The following is an 18685-nucleotide window of genomic DNA, read 5'->3' on the forward strand; positions in this document are numbered from 1 at the left end:
CACCACACTATAAAAAACATGTTGAGACTCTAGAAAAAGTGCAGAGAAGAGCAACCAGGATGATTAGGGGACTGGAGACTAAAACATATGAGGAACGGTTACAGGAACTGGGCCTGGCTAGTCTAGTGAAGAGAAGGGAGACATGATAGCAGTCTTCCAATACTTGAGGGGCTGCCACAGAGAGGAAGGGGTCAAGCTATTTTCTAAAGCACCCGAAGGCCAGACAAGGAACAATGGATGGAAACTGAACAAGGAGAGATTCAACCTGCAAATAAAGAGAAACTTTCTGACAGAACAATCAACCAATGGAACACCTTGCCCTCAGAAGTTGTGGGAGCGCCATCACTTGAGACTTTCAAGAGGTTGGACTGCCATTTGTCAGAAATGGTGTAAGGTCTCCTGCTTGGGCAGTGGGTTGGACTAGATGACCTTCACCCTCATCCCAAACCCGAGCTACAAATATTCGCCAATAGGGCAAACACAATGAATAGCTAACCCTGCCCACTCCAACCTCTGCCTTCCCCCTCTAAGGAAGATTGGGGTCAGAAGCACGGGAGAAATGAACAACCAGTAGCCAGGAAAGAAGTAGCAAACTACTTTCGGCCTCACACGTAGCAAGGTAGAAGAAAGAAAAGGCAGAGGTGATGCTTAAACAGGAGTTTCTTTAAAAATGAAGAGAGGCTTATGTGCATTTAGTGGTTGAAAAGTTTGAAAACTAAAAAGAACCACAAAAGCAATGGGGGATAATAATCCTTTATTAAAAACCACATATTAAATTCTAAAAAAAAAACCAATTGGTTTTCATCTTTATTATGCAAAAGAACGGTGTTTTTAAATGTGAGTATCCCGATCCGCTTAACTACAAATCAACTCGCTGTGATTAACAAAAGTGTTTGCGTGTGTTCAAAATAGCATCCCCGAAACGATTGTGTTCAGCTCTTATTTCTCCATATTAAGAGCTGCTCCCCACACTAAAACTTTAATTGGATGCCTCCATTAAAGATTATAAAATGATAAAATCGCTAAGACGGGTCTTCCTTAACACTGCACCCTCCAGCACTACTTGGGAATTTTGACCCCTCCAAGGCTGGTGGATTTCGCATCAGGTGTGGCTCCCTTTAAAAAGAACATAGCAACTTTGTAAGAGTTCCTTCCACATCACGCCAGTTTGCGCCTGAAAATTCATTCCAAGTATTTGGTGCTTGAGGATGAGATGGAGAGGAAGAAAACAGAGATAAAGGGAAACGGATACTAAGAAAGAGGCCCCAGAGATCTAGAGACGGAAGGGATCTGGTGGTGGGTTTTCTGCCTTAGGGGCAAAGCGAGAGACGGGTTTTCTTCCCAATCCAAAAGAAAGGGTGAATGGGCTCTCCAAAATATGAAGTTACGGAGAAGGCATAGAGCAGGTTTCCTCTTTCAACATCATAAAAAGCCACCCGGCCTCCAGCGTAGTTCAGAGAGACTCGAATCTTCTTGATCTTCCAACGCATTGGATCAGAAACTAAAGCTGGAGGGTTCATGTACACCCAGAACCTGCCACAACACTTTGCCATTGCCCAGATCCCTTCCATATTACGGAAGGCCTCAATGCCCTTTCTCTTCATTGAACTTCGGGCAACTCCGACAGCCCAATCGCTCTCATTTTCCACAGCAACATCCCAATAATGCCTGCCGGTGACGAACATCTCGCGTCCCAACACACATGGCATGAGGTCAAATCTCTTGTCATCGTTGACGAGGTTTTGACTTCTTCCCAACCAGCAGCTTTTAAGATCTTCAGAGAGAATGAGCTTGGGATGAGCTGTGTCAGGATCCAGAGTCACATTTGCTATGAAGAAACACAATTGCCGTAAGTCATCCCTAAGATGGAAGGCTGCTCATCAAAAGCTCACACGTTAGTAAAGAATACTATCTGATACGCCTTTGGCTATGCGGTGGGATTCATTCTTAACGGCAAAGAAGCAGAAATGGGGAAAAAAAGGGGGGGAGAAGATTTGTGCCTCCTGGAAATTGTAGGTAAGAATTAAGGGGATCCAGGTTGGAAAAGACTTGGATGGGGAGCAGTGGTGGGATTCAAAATGTTTTACTACCAGTTCTGTGGGTGTGGTTTGGTGGGTGTAGCGTGGCTTGATGGGCGTGGCAAGGGAAATCCCAATGCAAAATCCCATTCCCTCCCTACCCCACTAACCTGCTTTCCAGCTCCATTCTCCTGTGCAGGGCAACCAAAGAAGACCCAACCAATCAGCTGGGACTCAGGAGGCAGAGTATGGATGGGGCAGGGCCAATCAGAGGTGGTCAGAACCTGCTGAATACCACCTCTAGTGGGGAGAGGTTGCAATCACAACAGAGATGATATTCAGCAGGTTCTGACCACTTCTGGAGAACCGGTAGCAGAAATTTTGAGTAGTTTGGAGAACCGGCAAATATCACCTCTGACTGGCATACCAGTAGCGCTGAAGATCAGTAGAGACCAAACCGGTTCTCTCTGAGGAGCTGCTGTTGGGCCCACCCGCCCACCTGGGCTCCCATACTCACCTTTATTCCCTGCTTTTGAAGCACATCTGCTTTGCGCGGCACAGCAGATTGCCGGGCATCAGCTGCTGCAGTGATAGGGAGAGTGCAGGATAGCAAGAGGTGAGTAGGAAAGCCTCTGCGCCTGTGGTTCGGTGGCCGTGGCCTGCGCAAGCCACACCCACTGAACCAGTGGTAACTTACTTTGAAACCCACCACTGGCCCCGCTCCCATCTATTATCTGCCTCCCGAGTCCCAACTGATCGGCTGGGTCTTCTTTGGTTGCCCTGCACAGGAGAATGGAGCTGGAAAGCAGGTTAGTGGGGTGCGGAAGGAATGGGGATTTTGCAGTAACCTTCCCCTGCCACACCCACCAAGCCAAGCCCGGCCCACCAAGCCACGCCCACAGAACTAGTAAAAAAATTTGAGTCCCACCACTGAATCACAAGGCTATTGGATTTGTCACTCTCCAGAGAAATTTTGGGTTTCAGCAACATCCTCCAGTTCACCATCCAATGACGTTGTAATCTCACAGACTTGAAAAATGTGGATTGTAGTTTGACGATCAAAAGGAGGACATTTAAACAGTAATCCTCCTGTATTAAATATTAATATCACAGAGAAATCACAGAAAATGGTGCGGTGACCTAGAAGTGGAGCTCTCGCCTCACAATCAGGAGGCTGTGCGTTCGATCCTAGGTAGAGGCTGATGTTTCTCTCTCTGAGTACAACGAGAATATATCTGCTGCAAAAACTCCACATTGGCGACCAGAAGGGCATCCGGCCAATAAACACTCAGCTCCATTCCTCCACCCCACAAGAGATTACCGGGTCATTAAACGACGAGCATAGGCAGAAATCACAGAACTACGCAGCATTGCTATGTTTTCTTTCAATTTAAAAGCACTGAAATTATCTCTCTCTTTTTTTCTAATAGAAAAGGCTCAATCCTGTTTTGGACAAAGGACCCAGGATGGATAGATGGTGAACGCCCATGTGAAATACAAGCAAAGAAGTTTGTGAAGATTTAGCCACCCTTCAGACCCAGAGATATACCTTTCTGAATCTGATATCCAGACACCAGGATATCTAAGGGAATAGAGAAACAGATTAAGTAACTCAACGCAACACTTCTTCGAACAAAATATAATTTGCTGTCAAGGTATCATGGACACTGCATTTCAAGACCACCTAACTAAACAATAGTTGAGCAGATTCTGAATGTTAAATAATGTTTCCAAGCCTTCCAAATGATTTATAAAAATTAGAAGAGTTATATACAAGTTGTATTAGATTTTTAGATCACAGACTAATTCATAATGCTGGTTCTGCTCAGTGTGTTTGAACTCAATTAAAAGTTTAATCAACAACCACAGTTAAACAACATGGTGTAACATGATACTTGAATCCAATCTTTGCCTTCTCTAAATATGAAATGTTTTCATATTTCATATTCCTAGTTATGAGTATGCAAGCAAAGTTCTGATGTCCAGTTACATACATACTGCCTTGCAATTCCTCAGCAGAATTTGAAATTACCTGCAGACTTAGTTTCAAATATAAAACATTGTGTAATTCAAATATTAAGGAACTCCCTAAAATGCCTTCCTCCTGAAAATTTCAGGAAAAGAAGTGCTTCCCAATAATTCCTGGAGATGCCAAAAATTGAATCCAGATTTTTCTCATACAAAGCAAACACTCTATTTGCAATTGTTTTTTTTTAATGTCAGTGGGTCTCTTAAAGGCATTGTATGGATCTCAGTCTGAAAATAATCCTTGCTACCTCTCCAGACTTCCTCCATTCCTTTGTCATGCCAATCTTATTTCCACTTAACAACTTTGATAGCAGAGTTCTGCAACAAAAGCCGATTGAGCCATTGTGACTGGTTCAACTTCCTCCAAAAATTAAAACTTTCTTCTCAAGTGGACCTTAAATTCCTGATAAGGCCCTTCTAGTTTTCCAGCATTTACCTGCACCAATCAGCATCTCCCCATCACCAATTTTTATGTTTTGTTTCAGTCCCTTTCTTACCTTTGAATTGTTTCATGAGAGTCCCTAGAAAGGTATTGAAGTCAACTAAATCCCAGGCTCCCAATTTCACCCATGGAGGAAGCGTTACTGGATTCATAAGTGTTTCCTTACAGCTAAGAAAAAACAAACATGTTAGTTTACTTTATTGTCATTGCACCTCGTACAATGAAATTAAATGCCATCTTCAGTGTACATTATAACTATAAAAATAAAACACAAATACCTATCCTTCACATTCTAACAACTGAATTGAAAACCCCTGATATTGCATTAATATTGCATTATACAGAAGAATTCAATATAGTTACTGCTCCGGGATAGAAGCTATTTTTTAGCCTATTTGTCCTTGTTTTTATTATCCTGTACCGTCTGCCAGATGGTAATAGTTCAAAAAAAGGGTGCCCAGGATGAGATGGATCTTTGAGAATGTTTTGAACTTTCTTAAGGCAGCGGGAGCTATAAAGCTCTTCCAAAGAGGGGAGAGGTCAACCAATGATCCTCTGGGCAATGATGTTAACCCTCTGGATCCCTGTCCTATCTGTCACTGTGCATTTGGCAAACCATACACAGGTGTAGTAAGTTAAAATACTCTTCTATGGTGCAGCGGTAGAAGGTTACCAGCAGTTTTTCATTCGGTTGTTTCCTGAGTCTCAGGTAGTATAATCTCTGCTGAGGCCATCTTTGGAGGAATAGAAAAATCCGGGACAAGATCTTTTTTTATAATGTTGAACGTCCTCAGATCCAAAAGGGCTCAATAAACTCACATGAAAAATGAAGTATTGTTCTTTGCTCCATAGACGGAAGGAGGGAAGTGAATGTGTTACAATTGAAATTATAGGCGATCAAGAATATCTTTTAAAAGAGCCAGCTTCCAAACTATGGTTCCCAGCGCCTTTCCTAAAGTATGGGAGAACTACAATTATCACTGGATTGTTAAGAATGTTAGGGCCTTTCAAAACTATCCAACCTTGAGCAAGGATAAATCTCCCGGCGTGCCACGCGCGTGGTCTCTTTTTGTTCCGCGTGGCCAAGATGGCGGACACGCAGATGGAGCGGGCCTACCAGAAGCAGCCCACCATCTTCCAGAACAAGAAGTGGGTCCTGCTGGGCGACGCCGGCAAGGAGAAGCTGCCCCGCTACTACAAGAACATCGGCCTGGGCTTCAAGACCCCCAAGGAGACCATCGAGGGCTCCTACATTGACAAGAAGTGCCCCTTCACCGGCAACGTCTCCATTCAGGGCCGCATCCTTTCCAGTGTGGTCACCAAGATGAAGAAGCAATGCACCATTGTCATCTGCAAGGACTGCCTGCACTACATCTGCAAATACAACCGCTTCGAGAAGCGGCACAAGAACATGTCGGTGCACCTGTCTCCCTGCTTCAGGGATGTGCAGATTGGGGATATTGTGATGGTGGGAGAGTGCCACCCCCTCAACAAGACTGTCCGTTTCAACATACTCAAGGTGACCAAGGCTTCTGGCACCAAAAAAACAGTTCCAGAAGTTTTAAAGGCTATTTGTACTTTTCTTTGTATCAATAAAGAAGCTGGTGTATATATATATATATATATATAAACTACCCAACCTTAAGAAAATATGAGTCAAAAATGATATTTAAGGGGTAAATACTCTACAGGGCTCAAGGCATCCATATTAACTCTTCAACTGTCCTTCTTCCAAAGTACAGGCATCATTCAATCCAGTGAAGTCATATCAACCAGGTAAAATATGAGGACAAAATGTAATCTCAGACTCAAAAGGTCTGCCCACCCATTCTCCAAAATCTGATCCCTATTCCTACAATTGGGTGGATGCTTCCAGCTGGCTACTCTTTTTCCTTTGAGAAATTACATGGGACTTGATAGTCTTCATAATAAGCCTATTTTATTTATGGAATTTGCATCCCACCATTTTGCCAAAGAATGGTGATCTAGGATGAAGCAGGTAAGAGGGACAGGATAAAGTCTAGTAGGCCTAGGCAGAAACAAAAAAGCAGGAAGAAAACTAGAATGGAATGGAATGGAATGGAATGGAATGGAATGGAATAGAATAGAATAGAATAGAATAGAATAGAATAGAATAGGAATAGAATAGAATAGAATAGAATAGAATAGAATAGAATAGAATAGAATAGAATAGAATAGAATAGAACAGAATTCTTTATTGGCCAAGTGTGATTGGACAGACAAGGAATTGGTCTTTGGTGCATAGGCTCTCACTGTACATAAAGGAAAAAGATATATTCATTGAGAACCATAAGATACAACACTTAGTGATAGTCATAGGTTACTAATAAGCAATCAAATCATACTAGGAAACAAAACAATATAAATTGTAGAGATACAAGCAACACAGATATAGTCATAAGTGGGAAGAGGTAGGTACTAGGAAGGATGAGAGGAATAACAGTAATGCAGTCTTAGTAAATAAGTTGACAGTGTTGTGAGAATTAGTTTTTTAGCAGAGTGATAGCGTTCAGGGAAAAACTGTTCTTGTGTCTAGTTGTTCTAGTGTGCAGTGCCCTATAGCGTCGTTTTGAGGGAAGAAGTTGAAACTATGTCCAGGATGTGAGGGATCTGTAGATATTTTCACATGCCTCTTTTTGACTCGTGCAGAATACAGGTCCTCAATGGAAGGCAGGTTGGTAGCAATTGTTTTTTCTGCAGTTCTAATTATCCATTGAAGTCTGTATCTGCCTTGTTTGGTTGCAGAGCCAAACCAGACCATTACAGAGGTGCAGATGACAGACTCAATAAAAGGAAAACTACTCAGAAAGTCAAAAGTCCCCCAAGAATTGATATTTAACCAGAGCCACATGCAAAGTGGACTCCAAGGCCTGTCTCTTATCTATCATGTTGACTTCTTGTTGACTTCTCTTAATCATCACTGAAGATTATCCTCATTAATCTTCTGATAAGATCACTGGATCATCACTTAGGTCACAGTTGTGCGTCATGATGTTAACTTGCTCTACTCAAGTAACTGGGCTTGAATACATGCAGTACAATTTGGATTAGATTGTCTAAACAAATTATGCAAACTTTTATAGTGATAATCAAATACACTTGTTTTCATTTCTAACATGTCAAAACAAAAAATATGGAATCCCATGATTTCACAATTTCTTTTTTTTTAAAACAAATTTTATTAATTTTAAAGACAAACAAATCATCATTAACCATTACATACTTAAACCTTTTCCCATTATAAATTTTACAAGTCAAATAAAACCTTATTTTATACAATATAATTCTATTTTAAACCATTTCCATATGAGCATACAAATACCTCTTATCCAATTTCTCTTTACTTCTCTTTACTCTTATTCAATTTCACTATTATTATTTCATCTATTTCTTTCTGACTTGGTTACCATTATTCTCATTCTGTATTTCTGCAAGGTTTTATTAATTCTCCCAGAAACATAAACACACAACACACAAACATATAAAAAATCTTTTAGGAAAGTAACTTGGCCCCAGGTACCTCTCTCTACATGGACTTCAATTATATTCATGCTCATCTTACATATCATTACCTATTTTATTTACCATTCTATATCTTCTATATTAGCTTCTCCACACATTTCACTCTTCTTAATTCTATCTTATTTAATCCATCTTAATTTGAGTCATTATATTTGTATCTTTTGTCCATTCTTTATTATCCCTCTATCTCATTCCTTATAATAAAAAAAAAAAGAATTTCTCCTGAAATCACTAATCAGAGTATGATGCCTTTCTATCTTCCCCCTAAATTAATTAGATTAACATTTAAAATAACACCTAATACCCAATCTGATTCTGCTTGGTACATTCTATCTACTAATTATTATTATTTTTAATAAAAGAAAAATAATAAATCCAAAATGATTAAATACATAGTTAAATAATAGATCTAAATATTGAATCTTATAACATTCCCATTGCCTTTTCCAAAAACAAATGCTACTATAATAATTTTATAATAACATCAATACCATAGTCATATTAAACTCTTTAATTAAAACTCAATATTCTAAACATTCCCTTTAATATTTTATTAAATTTTAAAATTTAATATTTAATAAATTTTAAAATCATTACTAAACATTTCAACAGTTTAATCTCTTATTAACTCTTAAACCATTCTAATTTTCTATTTCTAATACAAATGCTACAATACCATCTTATGTACCTTGCAAAATCTTTTTAAAGAAATTGTACTTTACCCTTTGTCCCTAAAAAGATTCCTCTTTTCCCATCTGATTTCAAAACTTTGTGGCTTTTCTCCACCTTTTCCTTTTTTTCTTCCCCACCAGACCTTCCTACCCCCCTTCTCCTAGCCTCTGCCTTACTGGCTTCCCTTCTCTGTTGTGTTCCTTTTTTCTTTTGTTTACTATCATTATATTGATTTTGCACCTTATTTTTCTCTTTCTTGAGTGTTTTTTTAAATCTTAAGTCCTTCATTTTCCTTCCTTTCTTCCTTCCTTCTTTCTTAGTTAAATTTTGAAATTCATTAAAGATGGCTTCTTCTTCTTCTGCTGCTGCTGCTACCTCCATCTGTTGTAGTGTTTGTTGATAGTTAGCAAGCGCCATTTCTAAAAAAAGGAAGGCTTCTTTCACACCATCTTTGCCATCTGTTTTTGTTTGCTCATATTCTTTTCTCAGTTCCTCAGCAAAAAAAGCCATTATAAATCTTTTCTTTTCTTTTTTTTCCCCCTCTTTCTTCTTGCACCAACCAAGATATTTCAAAAAAATAAAACAATCCCAAAGTCCTCAATCAATCCAAGCCAAGACAAAGTTCTCACTTTCTCTTCCTGGGGTAGTATCAATCAAAAAAAAGAAAGTCCAAATCTGTATCTTAAAGCCTTATTGGAATTATATTTCAGTCTTCAAATCCTTAAGGCATCTCCTCCAACAAAATCCTAACACATGAATATATTCTTTGTCCTCTCCCTTCCCACTTATCACACAAAGCTAGTTTTTACCTGAAAAAGACAGGTTTCTCAGTATCCACTTATTGATTCCGTAGGGAAGGAGAGTAAACTTTCTTTTCAGCACCTCAAAATTGCCGCTCATTTTCTCTTGTGGAAAGAATCATTCAAAAAGCCATAATTTCCAGGAATTGTGTTAAATGTGTCTTAGAGTCCTGGGTCAACCAAGAAAACTTTCACTCTCAAAGGCTTTCTCCTCTTCCTCCTGCGCATTCTTACCCAGCTGCTGGCTTCTTTGTGGCGGCCATTACAGACCGCCGCTGCACCGTCTTGGGAAAAGGGGGTTCTGCCGGCCAGGGAGGGGGTCTGCAACACCCCCAAACCCCTCTCCGGATCCCCCTATCTTCAGCTACCCCTGCAGGGCAGCCTTAGCTCCGAACCCATCCGGATCGGAGCACCAAAAAACGGCTAGCGCAGCAGGGATCGCGCAGTATCGCGAATCCCTGCCGCTCGCGAAGCCGACAAACCGGAAGTCCACAATTTCTTTTTTTAAAGGTCTTAAATTGGAGCATCAACAAAAAAAAATGGGTTTCTACTATTCCACTAATTTGCATAACACACATAAAAACAAAATCGACTGTCCTCTGTGCCTAGCCATTCTCCTTGCATCCACAATTCCAATTTAGGGAGAAGTCAGCTTACCTCTTAAGAGTGCTTCCCACATCCTAGAAGAGAGAAAGAGTCAAAGTGGAAAGGAATTAGGTGGTTGTTCATATTAAAAGTGCCCTTCAAATCCCAGACTAGAATAATACTTGGAAATGTTTCCATTGTATTGTTTTATATCAACTTTCCCCAGCCTTTGTCTTCTCCAGATATGTGGAATTTCGCACCCCAGTATTCTCTGCATCAGCAATACTGCTTGGGGGATTCTGAGAATCCACATAACTTGAAGCGGCCAAATCAAAGAAGACAGTTCAGCATGCAAAACAGGCACTTATCAGCAATTTATAGGTCCTCCCAATTACACAGAATGCTTGAAGGGACATGATGATGTCAACTTCTCCATTCACGTCTCAGTTGCAGAAATAACTATTGCTCAACTCTCGCACCTGCCTTCCTCATTTAACTCCACTCATCTCCTGTCCAGTTGAGAACATCAAAGCTAGACTGTATCCTAATCTACATATTGGACAGGTGGCACATTGGAACGGTCAATGAGCATCCTGTCCAAAGCTAAGATAGTTCCATCTTAGATGCTGAAGTCTTCTACAATATTTCTCCAAGAAATATTGTTCGAGCCACTTCCATTGACTTTTTTCCCAGGCAAAACATTGAAGGGCCTTCCATTCAGCCTTCAGCAGAAAGCTACAGCTACTATATACCCATGAAATGGACTGCCCTCATTGCTGATGGCTATCCTCTCCTTATTCCAGGCTTCTCCCTTCCAAGATCATCAATGAAATAACCTGGCAGATTCCACACACCTTGAGGTGTGGCACCTTCTACACACCTTGAGGTTGTTCTTGGATGGTGTTGTGGTCCGCTGGCAGCCTGAGGAGATGGCATCAGAGTCGGACAGTGGGGAGGAACATGGGCCAGTCCTGGAGGCTGGGGAGGACTCGGACGAGGGATCTGCGTCTGATACAGAGATGGGGCCAGAGCCATCTGGGAGTTATGTGCTGACTCTGGAGCCTCCAGAATCTGGCAGCAGCAAGGCAGAGGAACAGGGGAAGCCTGTTCCCAGTACGCACTTGCGCAGAGCTGCCAGAAGGCAAGAACAGTTAAGACAAAAGGGGCGACCCAGGAGTAAGGCTTGGAGGTGATTGGCCCCTCCCATAAGACATAAAGGAGGAGAAAAGGGACATGAGCCTTTGCAGGAAGCAACTTTGTTCGTTCTGGTTGGTTTAAAATCTGAAGCTCCATGTTGACTTTGTGCTCAGTTTCGCCTTGTACAGCTAACTGGCAATTTAGTCATTGGCAGCATTTCAAGAGAGATAAAGGTGGGTGCTTATCAGCCTTATCCTGAAAGACTGTGGAAGACTTCTGTGGGAATATTCACAAACTGTTTGCATATAAATCATAGCTGCTGAAATAAAAACAAGGTTTTGGGGAATAGCGTGTGATTGTTACTGTCTCAGGAAGCCTTGGTCAGAACAGATGGTGTCAGAATAAGGCATGTTATTTTGACACCAGTATAACTAAGGATGCTCTGTATCTGTGTCTCCAATGGTTGAGAATGAGAACAAAGTGGAAGAACAGAAGGTATTAGAGCAGGGGTGTCAAACTTGTGTTGTCACGGCGGTATCACGTCATATCCGGACTTTTTTCCCCTTCGCTAAGCAGGGCAGGGGGCAGGGCCAGCACGTGACACATCTGGCTCACGGAGTGTGAGTCTGACACCCCTGTATTAGAGCATGGTTGTGCCACAGTTAGGTCCAAGTGGGGGGAAAGCCTCAGTAGCTTTTTGTAATTGAACGTCCTCCATATGTACTGGATTGCACTAAAGATGGTTAAGGGTTTAAGGGACCACCTACCCATACAGCTTCATTTCTTGGACCATAGGTTGGGAATCATGGGTTTAAACCCAGCTATAAACCTTTTCTATAAAATATATAATTTATTTTTATATACAAAATATATAATTTATTTTTTTCTATCAAAGCTATAAACTTTTTATAAACTGGTTTTCCCAGTTGCAATGTATGGCTGTGAAAGTTGGACCGTAAGAAAGGCTGAGGCGCCAAAGAATTGAGGCCTTTGAGCTATGGTGCTGGAGAAGACTCCTGCAAGTCCCTTGGACTGCAAGGCAACCAAACCGGCCAGTCCTAGAGATCAACCCTGACTGCTCTTTAGAAGGCCAGATCCTGAAGATGAAACTCAAATACTTTGGTCACCTAATGAGAAGGAAGGACTCCCTGGAGAAGAGCCTAATGCTGGGAAAGATTGAGGGCAATAGAAGAATGAGGTGGAGTCACTGAAGCAGTGAGCTTAAATGGACTCATGAGGATGGTAGAGGACAGGAAGGCCTGGAGGAACATTGTCCATGGGGTCACGATGGGTCAGACATAACTTCGCGACTAACAACAACATAACCCTTAGTCTTAATATCAAGGAAAGCCATCAAAAGACAATATAGAATGAAACAGTAACAGCAGGATAACTGCAGTAATTACATTTCATAGAGCAAAAGAACTCGGGAGACCACCAACCCAGATTGTTTTGTGATGAAAACAAAACAAAAATGTCTCAGTGAATTGCAAATGAATATCAGAAGGCTACTGCAGAATCAGGAAGTCCTCCAAGGAGAATTGCAGCAGTCATGCAGATCTATCTAGGGCAGGGGTGTCAAACTTGCATTGTCACAGCGGTATCACATGACGTATCACGATTTTTTCCTGCTTTGTTAAACCGGACGTGGGCATGGACAGCGTGTGACGCATCTGGGCTGCGGGCCACGAGTTTGACAGCCCTGATCTAGGGGAAGCTGTTCTCTCAGGTGTCTTTGTCCCAATTTTGGAATCTCTTACCTGCAGAAGCTCAACTGCCGATTGTTGGCACTTCTCCTTGACTGTCTGGATAAGTTCATCAAAAGCTGAGACTTCCCGGAATAAGATGGCTGCATGTTTAGCCTTTTTCCACAGCATCCCCTTCTCTAAATTTTCCATAACTTTAAGCAGCACAAAGTTCTCTTGTTCTTCCAAAAATTGGCGTATTGCATTAAATTCAGCGATAACGAATTGCCTCTCTTTTTCTATTAGTTCCTGCGAGCAACAGATGGACAGAGGAAAAAATCTTGGTCAGGAACCAAATCAGCTTGGAAATGGCATTCAGCGACAGACACAGACACCAGTAAGATGTCACAATGACAAACAGTGCACAGTAGGTACTTTGTGACATTTCTGTGATGTTGTCTTGCATTTTGTCACCATAGCATCAATTAAACAAGAGGCACAATTTGAGGGTATGTGGACAAGACCTTGGGAGACAGGTATTTTGGTCACCACATTATAAAAAAGATTTTGAAATTTTGGAAAAAGTGGAAAGAAGAGCACCTAAGATGATTAAAGGCCTGGAGACTACAACATATGAAGAATGGTTGCAGGATTTGGGTTTGGCTAGTCTAGAGAAAAGAACAACTAGGGCCGTGATGGCAAACCTATGGCATGTGTGCTACAAGTGGCACGCAGAGCCATTTGTGCTGGCACATGAGCCACAGGCACATGCCCGCGCCTCACAGCTGATTTTTTTCCCCGGTTGGTTTGAGGCCTTTTTCGGCCTCCCAGAGGCTTGGAAAAAGCTTCTGCAAGGCTTCTCAAGCCTAATTATAGGCCCATTTGGTCACTTCCTGTAATACCGGAAGTGATGAAACGGGCCTATAATTCAGCCTGAGAAGCCTTGCAGAGGCTTTTTCCAAGCCTCTGGGAGGCTGAAAAAGGCCTCAAACCAGCCGAAAAATCAGCTGTGAGACGCAGTGCAGGTAAGGAGGTGGGAGTGGGGGATTGCGCACGCATGTTCAGGGGGTGTGGGGGGGGCGCATTGCATTCTGGGTCCCAGCATGCGAGTGCGGGCGCGCTGGCACGCTCGCAATTTTTGGCACTGGAGCCCAAAAAGGTTAGCCACCACTGGACTAGGGGGTGACATGATAGCAGTATTCTAGTATTTGAAGGGCTGCCACAAAGAGGAGGGAGTCAAGCTATTCTACAAAGCACCAGAAGGCAGGACAAGAAATGGATGGAAACTAATCAAGGAGAGAAGCAACCTGGGATTAAGAAGAAATTTCCTAACAGTGAGGACAATTAACCAGTGGAATAGCTTGCCTTCAGAAGTGGTGAGGGCTTCATCAATAGAGATTTTTAAGAAGAGACTGGACAGCCACTTGTCTGAAAGGGTATAGAATAGATTATAAAATCTCCTGCTTGAGTAGGGGGCTGGACTAAGAAGACCTCCAAGGTCCCTTCCAGCTCTATTCTGATTGATTGATTAATTGATTGATGGTACACCCAATGGAACAGTTGCAAAAGACGCAACATAGCCCACTGAAGGAATGTGGGTGTGGCAAATATATCTTGAAGGGGACCTCTCACCCCCTTTCTTAGGCTGTGAAAGTGATGGGGCATAATTGTATTTTCAGACTTGCAAGATTTTATTAATGTAAACTTAAAAATAAAGAAGAGTTAGGACATCTGGGTATGCTTCCTGTCTGGACTACCTTGCAAGGGTGACAAGCAGCATGGAATATTTGCACTCAGGAAGTAGAAGTTGGTAACATAGTTTATGGCAATCTTTTTACGGGACATTTATGGTATATTCAACATCCTTAATATGCTACCCGCCTTCCAGACCCAAAGGTTATCTATTCCTCGTTTAACCTTAGTGGCTTTTCAAACACATCACATTATAGAGAACATTTCCCAGCAGACAATAGCACCAAGTCAGTCTTGTCTAATCTTAAAAAAAAATAAAAATAAACAGGTTTGGACCTAGTTAGAACTTGGATGGAATGTTTACGGAGAACTGGATGGAATGTTTGTTTGCTTTTTCAAGAGGCAACTAGACTTTGTTCTTCCTTGAAGCCGTTTTACTTCTCGTCTAAGAAGCTTCATTAGTTCTGAAGAACTGAACTGAGCTGAAGAATCTTCTTGGATGAGAAGCGTAACATCTTCAAGGACAAAGCACCTCTTGAAAAAGCACCTTTGGGAAAACTTGGATGGAAGAACACTAAAGAATCCAACGGTTGTAGATAGGAAAATAAACATTTAAAAAAATCTCGTCTTGGCAAACTACCATGGTAAATTATTTCCATATGGCTGAAAACAGTATGGAACTGGCCTATTTAGTCTCCAGGAATCAAGGGAAACTTTGCAAGATTTCCAAAATGCTGATCCTTCGAATATCCGTGGAGAAGACTAAACTATTTTAGGCAAGTATTTCAAACAGCATTAAAAAGAAAAGCCATTTCTTAGTGACACATACAATCAGGGACCCAGCTTGGGTTTCTTCATCTGTGTGGTGTTTTGAAATCCTTTCTTTCTCATTCTCTAAAGTCCCCACGGCACTTAACAAATGGCCCTAGAAGAAGAAAAAAAAATATTGAGATAATAATCTAGGAGGATATCATCACAAGATAATCGCCAAATAGTAGGAAGCTATCATCAAAGATTGTAACAGTCCCAGTTCTCTGACTCTTTTTCATCCTCACCTCCTCTTTATGTTCTGTTTATGGAGATTCTCAGTCATCCAGGTCATGGTTGTCCCAAAGGTGTTTCTTCATGAAGCAACTGGACTTTTTTGTTTTTCCTTGAAGATGTTTCGCTTCTCATCCAAGAAGCTTCTTCAGTTCAGTTCTTCAGTCCAAAGAAGCTTCTGAGATAGGAAGCAAAACGTCTTCAAGGAAAAACAAAATCCAGTTGCCTCTTGAAAAAGCACCTTTGGATTCAGACTCTATTAAATGTTGCACAGGTAGGGAAACTGGTAAATATTATTTGTGAAATAAGCCATAGTTGCTTTATAACACAAATCACTGGCACAGTGTTTGCAAATATACTGTAATATCATCCCTACCTGTGGAGACCAAAACTCACAAACTGACCTCTTCCACACATTTGTAGGGTATATGTGTGTGTACTTTGTACACAAGTGCAATCCTATAAGCCACAATGGCACAGTGGTTAGAGTGCAGTACTGCAGGCTACTTCTGCTGACTGCTGGTTGCCTATAATTTGGCAGTTCGAATCTCACCAGACTCAAGGTCGACTCGGCCTTCCATCCTTCTGAGGTGGGTAAAATGAGGACCCAGATTGTTGGGGGCAATAGGCTGACTCTGTAAGAACCACTTAGAGAGGGCTGTAAAGCACTGTAAAGCGGTATATAAGTCTAAGTGCTATTGCTATTGCTATCCAGCTTCATCAAAATCTTCATTCTATCTTCCCAGGCTCAAGAATGTGGCGGCGTGGAAGCTTCTGGTGCTAATATAGTTTCCAAAGCTGACACAGAGCTCACTTAAACTTCCTAGGGAACAGAGACCTCTTCAATACCTTATAGTAGAGTTCAACCTTTTTGGCTTTGCGGATGGAGTGGGGGGGCAGAGAAGGGGATGCATGCATCCGTGTGTGCTTGCTTGCCCCTTCCATGGACCGGTTCTGAATGGCTCAAGGCCCGATAGTGGGCCACGGTTCAAAGGTTGGGGGACCCTTGGTCTAGATGACCTGCAATGACTGACATGGGCAGCGCCTATCAAAGATTCCCACCTTGTACTCTTGGGCAGCTTCAGCCACAGGGACAACATCGTGAGTCAGATGCTTCCGAGATAAATCACACCTCGAACAGAAGAGGACGAGCTCATTCCTGCAGAAAGCCTGGAGCGTTGGAGGATGCTTCTGACACACATGGCCCTCTGCTGTGATTTGCTTGATATCAACACTCAACTCTTCAACCAGTTTTGTAATATTCGCCAGCTGGATGTTGGGTATAAAGTTCAGCCGAGGAATTTTCACCTGACATTGAGGACAAGCCGTCTCGAAGGGAAATTGGCCCCAGTAACTCACAAGGCAGGCATGGCAGAAATTGTGCCCACAGGCAAGCGTTATCGGATTGAAGAAACTCTTGAAACAGATGGAACAGGTTAGTTCCCGTCGCAGCTTCTGTACAATGTGCTGCAGATCCATGGCTCTTCACTCAGGAGGCAACAGCTGAAGGCTTAGCAGTATCTTGTGCTCTGGAGCTGCAGAAAAAGAACAGATTCTGGTATGGAAGAGAAAGGAACTAAGATCAGCATATTACAATCCCTGTCATGCCCCTGTCAGAGTCTGAATCTGAGGAGGAAGAACAACAGCTGACAGGGAGTGGGAGTATGGCTCCCTTGGCTGTGGAGGAAGCTGGGGAAGGGCAAAGTCTGGCTGGGCAGAGCAGGAGAGAGGTAGAACAAGGAAGAGGGAGTTCAGAGGAAGACTCAGGCCCACCCTCTCTTCATCCTAGGACATGCAGGGTGGAATGGAGAAGAGAGCAATGTGGGTTATGTGGCTTATGGGGCAGGAAAGGGCCCTAATTCCCTTCATTAGCCACACCTGGGAATGACAGTTTAAGAAATGCAAGCTGAGTGTGGCATCTTCTGGGAACAAACGTGAGTTTATCTTGTGTTCACTTTGGTTATCTATGTTCCTGGCATCCTCCCAACTAGCTTGAATCACAGCTGTTCCTTCACATCTGGAATTGCTTTTCTTGCTCTGCTGGACTACATCTTGCATTGATTGGACATAGTTAGTTTTTGTTAACCATGTTTTGGACTTGATTCTCTGCAGCCAAAGGCTGTTCCTGGGAGAGTTTTTCTCCAACTAGAAGGTAACCAGGACATTGGGGGGAAAGTTGGAGCTAATAAAGGGACTCCTACTGATTATCTGTGTTGCCTTTGTTCCATACCCCGGGTCATCACAATCCCCCAGTGGAGAACTCATCCCTCTTTCCCAAAATATGTAATCTTCCATTCAAAATACAGTATATGAACAACATTTTCAGTGTTTGGGTGGAATGCCACCCACTGCCTTCAAAAGAAAGTGAGCCAAGCATTAGGCTTCTCCCACTGCTAGAATAACCCAACAGCCCAAAGCACCTGAAGGTACAACAAGAAGCAGTGGGTGGAAGCTTTAGGAAGGAGAGAAGCAACCTGGAATTAAGGAGAAACTTCCTAATTGAGAATAATCAGCCAGTGGAACAGCTTGCCATCAGAAGTTGCAGGTGCTTCATCACTGGAGGCTTTTTAGAAGAGACTGGACAACCTGTCAGGGCTGCCTCCACGCAATCCCTAAGAAAAACCCTTGACTCCATAAATTTAGAGAAAATATACTTTTAGTAGGAATGAACTGAATACAGCAATGGTCAGGCAAGATCTGAAGAAAATTCACACAAAGAAGCAAGCTGAAGCAAACCACAGAACCCACCACCCAGTAGCCAGGCAACCAGAGTTCAATCATCGGCCAGAAATATATTTTGGGAAAACTTCTGGTTCAGGTGCACTGTTCCTCCTTCGCACATTCCGAAGCCTGGACAGTTGGCCTTGAAAACAACCCAAGCTGGCCTCCCTGAGACCAGGTCTCCTCTCCGCTTCTCAGAAATTTCCATCTCATGCAACGCTTCCTCCCCCACCATCGTTTCCATGGCAGCTGGCAGCAAGCTTGAAAGAAACTGAAGATGCAGGCTAACACAACCATTTTTTCTGAAAGGATTGACTTAGC

The 18685-nt window shown here is 42.3% G+C and overlaps 1 protein-coding gene and 1 pseudogene across 2 annotated transcripts; one reads left to right on the forward strand and one right to left on the reverse strand.

Annotated features, from left to right (window-relative positions):
* Positions 1 to 739: 739 nt before the first annotated feature.
* LOC113424580 (zinc finger protein RFP-like) lies at positions 740 to 17198 on the reverse strand. The gene is made up of 7 exons (XM_026686349.2): positions 16706 to 17198; positions 15432 to 15527; positions 12986 to 13219; positions 10161 to 10183; positions 4544 to 4656; positions 3568 to 3600; positions 740 to 1828 (listed from the first exon to the last, which is right to left on the reverse strand). Exons 1-7 carry the CDS (start codon positions 17120 to 17122, stop codon positions 1311 to 1313), a joined length of 1434 nt encoding a protein of 477 aa, XP_026542134.2. The 5' UTR covers positions 17123 to 17198; the 3' UTR covers positions 740 to 1310.
* Positions 5537 to 6118, forward strand: LOC113424579 (small ribosomal subunit protein uS17 pseudogene; annotated as a pseudogene). The gene has a single exon (XR_015748292.1). The product of XR_015748292.1 is annotated as a small ribosomal subunit protein uS17 pseudogene (transcript).
* Positions 17199 to 18685: the final 1487 nt, after the last annotated feature.

The sequence above is a fragment of the Notechis scutatus genome, chromosome 2 (genome assembly GCF_049901735.1).
Source record: "Notechis scutatus isolate UNSWTSFEM ecotype Mainland chromosome 2, rNotScu1.2, whole genome shotgun sequence".
Classification (NCBI taxonomy): Eukaryota; Metazoa; Chordata; class Lepidosauria; order Squamata; family Elapidae; genus Notechis; species Notechis scutatus.